The sequence below is a fragment of the Schistocerca piceifrons genome, chromosome 2, assembly GCF_021461385.2.
Source record: "Schistocerca piceifrons isolate TAMUIC-IGC-003096 chromosome 2, iqSchPice1.1, whole genome shotgun sequence".
NCBI lineage: Eukaryota > Metazoa > Arthropoda > Insecta > Orthoptera > Acrididae > Schistocerca > Schistocerca piceifrons.
The window spans coordinates 655,617,588-655,627,930 of NC_060139.1; the positions used below are offsets into that span (position 1 = coordinate 655,617,588).

At 41.4% G+C, this 10,343-nt stretch overlaps 1 protein-coding gene across 1 annotated transcript in view; it reads left to right on the top strand.

The window, feature by feature from the left end:
• The window catches only part of LOC124775707 (UDP-sugar transporter UST74c-like), a 50,025-nt gene extending 42,542 nt beyond the window's left edge, over nucleotides 1-7,483 (top strand). The window contains exon 4 of the mRNA XM_047250535.1: nucleotides 6,845-7,483. Within this exon, the coding sequence (XP_047106491.1) occupies nucleotides 6,845-7,483 (639 nt within the window). The remainder of the gene's footprint in view (nucleotides 1-6,844) is intronic.
• The last annotated feature ends 2,860 nt before the right edge of the window (nucleotides 7,484-10,343 follow it).

Here is a 10,343-nt window from a genome sequence, read left to right on the forward strand (position 1 = left end):
TAAAAAATAGGAACCACTATTTTTATTACATATTCGTGTAGTACGTAAAGAAATATGAATGTTTTAGTTGCACCGCCTTTTTGCCTTTGTGATAGATGGCGCTGTAATAGTCACAAACATATGGCTCACAATTTTAGACGAACAGTTGGTAACAGTTAGGTTTTTTAAATTAAAATACAGAACGTAGGTAAGTTTGAACATTTTATTTCGGTTGTTCCAATGTGATACATGTACCTTTGTGAACTTATCATTTCTGAGATCGCATGCTGTTACAGCGTGATTACCTGTAAATACTACATTAATGCAATAAATGCTCAAAATGATGTCCGTCAACCTCAATGCATTTGGCAATACGTGTAACGACATTCCTCTCAACAACGAGTAGTTCGCCTTCCGTAATGTTCGCACATGCATTGACAATGCGCTGACACATGTTGTCAGACGTTGTCGGTGGATCACGATAGCAAATATCCTTCAACTTTCCCCACAGAAAGAAATCCGGGGACGTCAGATCTGGTGAATATGCCGGCCATGGTATGGTGCTTCGACGACCAATCCACCTGTCATCAGATATGCTATTCAATACCGCTTCAACCGCACGCGAGCTATGTGCCGGACATCTATGATGTTGGAAGTACATCACCATTCTGTCATGCAGTGAAACATCTTGTAGTAACAACGGTAGAACATTACGTAGGAAATCAGCATACAATGGACCATTTAGATTGCCCTCGATAAAATGGGGTCAATTATCCTTTCTCCCATAATGTCGCACCATACATTAACCCGCCAAGGTCGCTGATGTTCCACTTGTTGCAGCCATCGTGGATTTTCCGTTGCCCAATGGTGCATATTGTGCCGGTTTCCGTTACCGCTGTTGGTGAATGACGCTTCGTGGCTAAATAGAACGCGTGTAAAAAATCTGTCATCGTCCCGTAATTTCTCTTGTGCCCAGTGGCAGAACTGTACACGACGTTCAAAGTCGTCGCCATGCAATTCCTGGTCCATAGAAATATGGTACGGGTGCAATAGATGTCGATGTAGCATTCTCAACACCGACGTTTTTGGGATTCCCGATTCTCACGCAATTTGTCTGCTACTGATGTGCGGATTAGCCGCGACAGCAGCTAAAACACCTACTTGGGCATCATCATTTGTTGCAGGCCGTGATTGACGTTTCACATGTGGCTGAACACTTTCTGTTTCCTTAAATAACGTAACTATCCGGCGAACGGTCCGGACACTTGGGTGATGTCGTCCAGGATACCTAGCAGCTTACATATCACACGCCCGTTGGGCATTTTGATCACAATAGCCATGCATCATCACGATATCGACCTTTTCCGCAATTGGTAAACGGTCCATTTTAACACGGGTAATGTGTCACGAAGCAAATACCGTCCGCTCTGGTGGACTTTTACGTGATACCACATACTTATACGTTTGTGAGTATTACAGCGCCATCTATCACAAAGCGAAAAAATTGGTCCAACTAAAACATTCATATTTATTTACGTACTACACGAATATGTAATAAAAATGGGGGTTCCTATTAAACAAAACGCAATTGATAACCGTTTGACCTATGGCAGCGCCATCTAGCGGGTCACCCACAGCGCCATCTGGTTTCCCCCTTCAAGCTAGACGAGTTTCGTTCTTTGTAGTTTTTTCGTTTGACGCTTATTTCGTGAGATATTATGCCCAGTCACTATTAATGGACCACCCTGTATAGTGTACTACGTGTAAACTAATTTTAATGTTACACTTCATCGCGTTAAACGTGTTTCACTGTACTGTCAATGTTAAATTGTCGGCTCAGTGCCTATTTACAGAGCAAAAAATACTAGAATATGCGCGTTCCGAAGGTCAAACCTTCATCATAAGAATTACTGTAGAAGAACCTCTAAAAGCGACCAATATAGAACATACACAAGAGCAATAAGAATAAAATAAAATAAACGGGCGTCAACAATTTGGCATTGTTAATCTTACATTGCCGAAGATGATTAAAAATACAGCGCACATTACAGCAATGTTTGAGCCAGAATGTTCGAGCCAGATAGAAAATATTTTTCGAACGGCTAAACACGAAGGCGTATATGTGTCGCTTGCATGTTTCAATCAAGCTGTGTCTCGGAACGCTACGATATCGGGACCTTTATTACTGGAAAGAGCTAATGAACTTGCAGAACTGCAAATCCAGGCTGTTTGGCACGTTTCAAGAAAATAAACGACACAGTGTTGAAAAATGTTTGCAGTGGAATTGATGAAGTGTTACTGAGTACAGCTATAGGTTGTTTGTAATCTACCTTGCCTTCAATTCTCTAATAATATGACGTGAACTAACCTTCGTCACAAACATATCCGACTGAATTTCCCGCTGCTTATCCAGTACAGTTTTGTTGTTTAAAGGAAAATTGTGTTCAGAGGGGAAATTCTCTAACGAAGAATTTCGGTGTAGGTAGGAGGCCATTTGCATGGCTCCGAAAAACTACCCTTATTTCTCGTTGGGAAAAGTTTGAAACAACGGTGTGTTAATGAATGTAGGAACGTTATCAGATGAAAATAAGACAAAAAAAGCATGGATGGTGGCCGCTTTGTTCACCGATTAGATTCTCAATGTAGGTAAACAATAACTTATTTTCCCCGCCCCCCCCCCAAAAAAACAATAATATACTGTATATAGATTATCATTTTACAGTACGTATGTACAAGAGCAAATTTTAATTGTATAGGCCCTGGAATTCAGTTTGATTTGACTGTAAATCCAGTAGTTTTTCTTACCCAATGTTTATCACAAAATTCTCCTAACACGAAGAAATATGTCAGTACCCGCAGTTTCTTGCTAAGCGTTTTTCGCTCTATATTACACAGGGTTATTCCTAAGTACCTACAGTCTTTAAGAAGATGAGCACATGAAAACTAGAAGACACATAGAAAATAGACGCAAGTCAATGGATAGAGCATCGCTCTAACTTTTTAAATCGCATTACAAGTGCACTGCTTGTGAAGCGGCAATGTCAGCTTGTGCGTACAGTTCACTGAAATAACTGCTGCTTCTCGGGAAGCTATAACGACAGGAGCCCGCTATGGATATGTGCTAATTTGGTTCCCTATCTGCAGGCGAGATCGAACGCAATGCGACAATACGCATCGGATGATTTGTCTACATTTTCTGATACGAGTGCCCCTAGGCGATACACTCTGCAACAGCGCCACGGCGTTGAACTTGAAGGGACGCTCTGTCCACTGATGGCCGCCGTTTTTCAATGCATCCTGTTATCACTAAGTCGTCCTCAGAAGCCCCAGAGGGTGGTTTGATAAGTCTGGTAAAAAAAAACAACAACAACAAGGATGTTTGTTTCGTTACCATCTCAGCTTATATCTCGACATAGTCTCCTCTGAGTGATACATAGTTGGTCCAGTGATCCTCCAGTTTTTTCGTCCCATTGGAGAAATACGTTCCGTCAAACTCTGCGGAATACACGTAGACTGCAAATATCACTTCCTCAGTTGACTTAAAAATTTCTTCCCAGTAATCCAAAGTTTCAAGTTGGAGAACAGGAAGAAGTCACTTGGCGCTAAGTCTGGTGAACATATTGGATGAGAAATTTATTCAAATCCCAATTCATGTACATTCGCCAATGTTATCGCTGATGTGTGGGATGGAGCATTTTCTTGCGTGCCAGCATTGGTCATTTCTCAGCCAATGTAAATTTCAAATGATCCAACAACGAAGCATAATATGGTCCACTTAATAGTTCTGCATTTTCCCAAAAAAAGGAATGGCCATCACCTTAACTAGCTGACGAAATGGTCTTTGCCTTCTTCAGTATACTTTCATCAATTTGTCCATTGTTTTGAGTTTGATGTGTAATGATGGATCCAGGTTTCATCAACAGTCACAAAAGAAGTCTTGCGGATTGCGATTAAACATCGCCAGATATCGTATGGAAATGCTGTGTCGACTGTGAGCAATGGCGGCACCCATCTCGCACACAGCTTCTTCGAAGCCATTTCTCCGTGCAGCATAGGATGGAATCGCTGAGTTGAGATGTCTGCAGTCTCAGCAATCTCATGAATTTTTATTCGGCGGTATGGCAATAAAATATCATGGATTTTGTCAATGGTTTCCTTTGAGCTGACCTCAATTGGGACGACCAGAGACCGCTTTTTCTTCGGTGCTTGTCTGACCACGGCGAAATTCATTAATCCGAAACTAAACGGTCTTCAATGATGGTGCGGAGTCCACGTGAACATCATCCAATTCTGTTTTGATTCATGTGGGAGTCAAACGCTTCAACTGAAAATGTTTAATAGCAGCATAAAACTCGGTTTTCTAAGTTTTCAATCGCAGTCGACACACTGCTCGTTTCAGACGTCTATCAAAATGAACTGCAGGCTGTGCAGTGTTGAAATTGTTTATACAATCCTTGAAATAATTATGCTTACCAACCATGAAGATGCCACAAAAATGTTCGATTCATTCTTAGAAATTTAGCAGACTCATCAACCTTCCCTCATAACCCTAAGTGATAAGAGGCAGCAAATAAAACTGATACAAATGGAAAAAAGTAAATAAACTGTTTATTATTTCAGAAGTATTCACCATAACCGTTAATTCATTTATCCCACTGTGTGACAAGACGGGCAGCGCCTTCATGGAAAAATATATGTCGTCGCCTATGGAACCATGATTGTACCCATCACGTTACCTTCCATTCAGAAGGCTGTTGCACGCAGCGACTGTTATATTGACTTGTAAGAAATAGTTGTCAGCTATCAGTCGTCCTTTTTAAATTTTATTGGCAGATCTAGATTTCAGCCTGAAACTAGCCATTCTCAATGCACTATCATTTTTGATCGATTCTTGTAATGCCTGTTGGTCAGGCTTCATCCACTGTTCATTTAATACTATTAAATGAATACTATTAAATGAACTGTGGATGAAGCCTGACCAACAGGTATTACAAGCATCGATCAAAAATGATAGTGCATTGAGAATGGCTAGTTTCTAGCTGAAATCTAGATCTATCAATAAAATTTAAAAAGGACGACTGATAGCTGAAATCTATTATTTACATGATTGTACCCAGTCGTGCACCTCCTCGTCTGACAAAAATTGACGGATAAGAATGTCTTTCTCCAAGGCTACAAAAATATTTAAAAATTGCACGAGGAAGAGATTGGGACTGCTTTAGAGGGTGTGTAAGGGCTTCCCAGTGAAACCTTTGCAGCGTACCCATAACGTTGGCAACATGTGAGCGGGCATTATCCTGCAACAGAATGAAGTTGTCCGTCAACAGTCCAGAGCATTTGGACTTGACGGCATGCTTCAGTTAACGCACAGGGATATATGGACACTTCGCAGAAATTGAAGCGCGCCGTCAAGTCCAAACGGTATCACTATGTTGCAGGATAATGCTCGCCCACATGTTGCCTGGGTTGTTTAGAGTATGCTGGGAAGCCTTCACACATCTTCCACGTAGTCCCAATTTCTCCCTATGTGGCTTCCATACTTTTTGGAGATCTGTAGAAAGACATTCGTTGGCTGTCTATTTGCTTTGCAGGATGAAGTGCACACGTGTGTGCAATCAGAGTTCTATAGGTAATGGCAAATATTTTTCCATGAAGGCACTGATGTCTTGCCATACACTGGAATAACTATATTAACAGTTAAGGCTTTTAATTTTGAAACAGAAAAAAATTTACTTACTTTTTCCATCCGTCTCGTTTTCATTTATTTCTCTTATATACGAGGGTTATTCGGAACGTAAGGAACGATCGGTCGTGAAATGAAAAAAAAAAAAAAAAACAGTGAAAATCTGATGAGGCTTTGCACAGATGCGTTGGGCAGTGTGTCTAGTACGCCCGTCGATCGCATCATGTCGCTCTTTTCAGATCTGAGCTCACAGTGAGAACGTATAGACGGCTAGAAACTAGCATCTCCCGCCAAGTATGAGGGCCTGGCGAAAGATTTCGAGTGAAGCTACACAATCAACGTAACATAACTGTCACACTGTTCGTTCTACATGACAATTCTCAGCCGCACTCTGCAGGGGCGATGAAGATGCCCCTGCAGTGTTTTCGATGGGAAGTGTTTGATCACCCACAATACAGCCCGTAATTGGCTACCCCTGAGGTTCATCTCTGCTCAAATGAACTGCTGGCTATGAATACAATATTTTGACACAGACAACGAGCTGCAGTCCAGAGTAGAAAACTGTCGAAAGGAACTGGCGGCTGTCTTCTATAACGAGTTAATTGAAAATTTGGTACAACACTACGGCAGATGTCTAAATCTGAGCAGCGACTGTGTAGAGAAGTAGCTGGAAGATGTAGCTAACCGTTGGAAATAAAACAGTATTGATTTTCACTGTGGTTTCCATTTCGCGACCTATCGTTCCTTACTTTCCGAATAGACCTCGTAATTACATATCTGTAACTAGCGTACCTAATCCTTTCATTTTTTTCTATTTACAACAAATGCTGCATTCGAGGGTAGCTTTTACTGTTAGAAAATGTAAAGCATATACATTATCTTCTGAAACTGAATAATGTAACAAATAGCTCGACACATAATGTGCTTCCCAATGTGGGGCTACTAACAAGAAAACTTACACTCATACGATATAGCTCATACAAAGCAAAGAAGCCTCTGTCACTTTAACAAACAGCTTTTGAGAATAGCCATAAGATTTTCTGTGACGTTCAAAGCCTTCAAAACTGAAAATGACCTGCATCAGATTCGTGTCTGCTCTCCAGCTTTGTTACATGTTTATCATAGTAGAGCGCTTCAAGTATGTAATATTTATTTACTAACGATGTTCTGCGATTCCCACAGGTTCTCCGTCGCTTCGCTATTCTCATGACTATGCTGGGGGAACTCTATCTGTTTGGTACCCGCCCCACAATGGCCGTACAGCTGTCTGTCTACAGTATGATATTCGGAGCTGTCATAGCTGCCAGTAATGATCTGGCTTTCAGCGTTGAAAGTTACGTCCTGGTGTTGCTGAACGACTTTTTCACTGCGGCTTATGGAGTCATCATGAAGAAGAAACTAGATATTGCAGATCTCGGGAAGAATGGATTACTCTTCTATAACTCAGCAATGATGATACCATTTATAACAGCGCTTTCTTGGGTAGCAGGCGACCTTGGAACAACAATGGAGTTTACATTATGGAATGATCCTTTGTTCATTGCTTATTTTGTTCTCTCTTGCGTATTAGGCCTATTTCTCAATTACTCAATGATGCTTTGCACACATTATAATTCTGCTCTCACTACTATGGTAGTGGGTTGCATAAAAAATGTCAGCATCACATATTTAGGTATGATAATTGGTGGCGACTACGTATTCTCATGGGTCAATTTTTTGGGTATTAACGTAAGTGTAGTTGGAAGTCTGGTGTATTCGTGGGTTACGTTTAGTCAAAAACAGCCTATAAAAACGGTTGTGCCAAAGATAAGTTCTGTGTAATATATGGCTGTTAAACTGTGGCGTTAATTGCGTCTTCAGTAAGACTGAAATACAGCGTGGTCTACGTCAGCAGTTGAAGTGAAGAAGAATATGACTTATAAAGGAGCAATGTATGCTTGAAAAGCACCAGTAAGAGCCACACTGAATATTCACATTGTGAATATGTTATTGACATATTCTTTCCATATGGAAAGTCAAATACAATGATGATGTGCCAGAAACTGGTTTTATAATCGATTATCTTGTGTACATATGTACTACGTTTGAAACTTCCTGGCAGATTAAAACCGAGACTCGAACTCGGGATATCTCCGCTGCAGAGCGAAAATCTCATTCTGTATACTATGTTTATATGTGATGTAATTTGAACCTTCTGTACAGTACAGTTATTTACTATCGTACAAAAATACAATGTAATATTTGGCCATTACCTACCTTGATGCATCTACAGTTTATCCTGTTCTTAATGGATTCTCGCAACGCACTACATATGCAGCCTGATAACAAACTAATTATTGGTCGATTACACAAGGTCATAAAGTAACCAACATTCAGCATCTTACCTCCATAACAACGAAGAGAAATTTCACTTTTTTCTGACGTTCTTATATGACTGCATACGGCATATAGTACGTGCCCTCCATCCGGCCGTAGTGTGAACTAACTCTTGTCACCGAGAAATTCCAGTACCAAGTCGTGAACGTTGCCACCCTACTGCGAGCATGGAAGACGATCGCGGAAGATACCTGGGCGGGCAGCAACGACGGCTAAATGTCAAAGTCACTACATGTATTGGCGACGGAGTGACAGCTATGAAAGGTAAGTTGACGAAAACTGCAAGCGAAATGTTAAAGTTTAGTAAGTCGAATGTGTGCGAATTACGCGGGAGGACCACGATGCTGAGCTGAGTATCTATACCAAAGAAAAGGAAGAAGAAGAAAAATGCGAACAATAAGCACCCCACTGACGAAAAGGACAAATTTCTTATTGAAACGAATGTTTTAAATTTCTTTTATTTCCGTCAATGATCGCAAAACCTTTTGGTCCTTGGACTACCGGTTTCGGACCGCGATGACCAACTTCAGATCTACAGAAAAACATGAGAAAATCAAATACAAGTGCTTTTTTTTTCTAAAAAAAAAAGTTTGAGGGTACTCCGACATTGGATATAATGCAGCGAAAATTACTTATAACTGAAGCATGGGATACTACCGGTCTGCTTTTATCCATGACGTCATCAACATCGTCATGGTAGCGGGACCATAGAGACAGCTAGCGGTAGCTCTGCGTTTGAGCGTACGCATATCCGTTTATCACTACCATCGCCCACTACTAGCGGGCGAGGGCACTACATGCTTGTCGAACTGGATGCCAGCGGTTCAGTTGTCTGGAAAGTTTGCCGCAGTTTCGAAATGCTTGAAACAGTCAATGACATCGCTTTTCCTACCAAAAACTACACTGGTATTGTTCGTATTGCGAATACCAACACGAAAAAGTGAAATAAAAACATTAAGTCCGTGAAATAAATCTTTGGCTCTCTTCCAGATTCTCAACATCGTAAAAAAATTACTTTCTCGACGAAAAAGTTTAGGGGTACGCATCCCCCAGCGTTCCCCCGGAAAAACAGCACTGAATGCAACTACTGGACAGTTTACATCTCATAATAATAAAATATGACATAGTGAAAAGATTACTTTCATAGATGTGGAAACATGAGTTTAAAATCTGACAGAACGTACCTGTTTTACAACGTGTCCTAATATAATGAAGTCATAGTGAGACCGTCAAGAAATACACAGAAAATCAGCTTTGCTACATCGGACATACAGTATTTAAAATGTGGTGCAAACTAGATCATACTACCGGCAGAATCATCCTGTTAACAGCGCAGCAGTTCGGCACAAACTGAGATGCAGTGGCTACAAATTACGTTTGTCTCATTGGCATGTTAGATGTCTTCATTTGTGTGGCCATATTGTCCGTATTTGCTTTACATTACTTGACGGTATTACAGACGGCATTTCCCTATGTAAGCGAGAAATCAAGCGGAAATCACCGCAAATAAAAACCAACGAAGTGTTAACTAACTGTTTTTCGACCTTACACCAAATCAAAATGTAAATAACTTAATTAGAGACCACTGATGATGCTTTAACTCAATACGAAACGCGTCTGGCGAGAAAAAAAACCCACACATTTTTTGTAGTTGCAACGACAGAACGAAAATACCCTCAAGAAACGTTAGATGTCGCTACTACACTGAAGCGCCAAAGAATCTGGTACAGGCATGCGTATTCAAATACAGAGATATGTCAACAGACAGAACACGACGGTGCAGTCGGCAATGCCTATATAAGACAAGTGTCTGCCGCAGTTCTACAACTGCGTATGCCATCCCGGTCTCCACTTTAAACTCCAAACCTACGCCCTGCCTATCAATTTTGTCCAACTGGTCGTTTCCTTCCTCTTACGCCGTCCTTCCTTTGACACCCTCCACAATACCAACTCCTGTGTTTTTTATCCCACTGCTAGCGTTCCCCAGGGCTCCGCCCTCTCCCCTCTCCTCTATCTCCTGTACACCACCGATTTGCCCAAGCCACGCCCACCTGTCCACCTCCCCCAATGCTGATGACACCGCCTTCCTGGCTCGCTATCCAACCCTTCCACGGTTCCAATGCACCCTCCAAACCCACCTTGACCAGTTCACCACTTGGTGTAACCAGTGGTTCCTTCGTATCAACCACTCCAGAACCCAGACAATTATCATAGGCCACACCACCCACTCCTTCCGTCTCCATGATTTCTACGTAACCATTTATGGACATGCCATCCAGCATACTCTAAACAACCCAGGCAACAT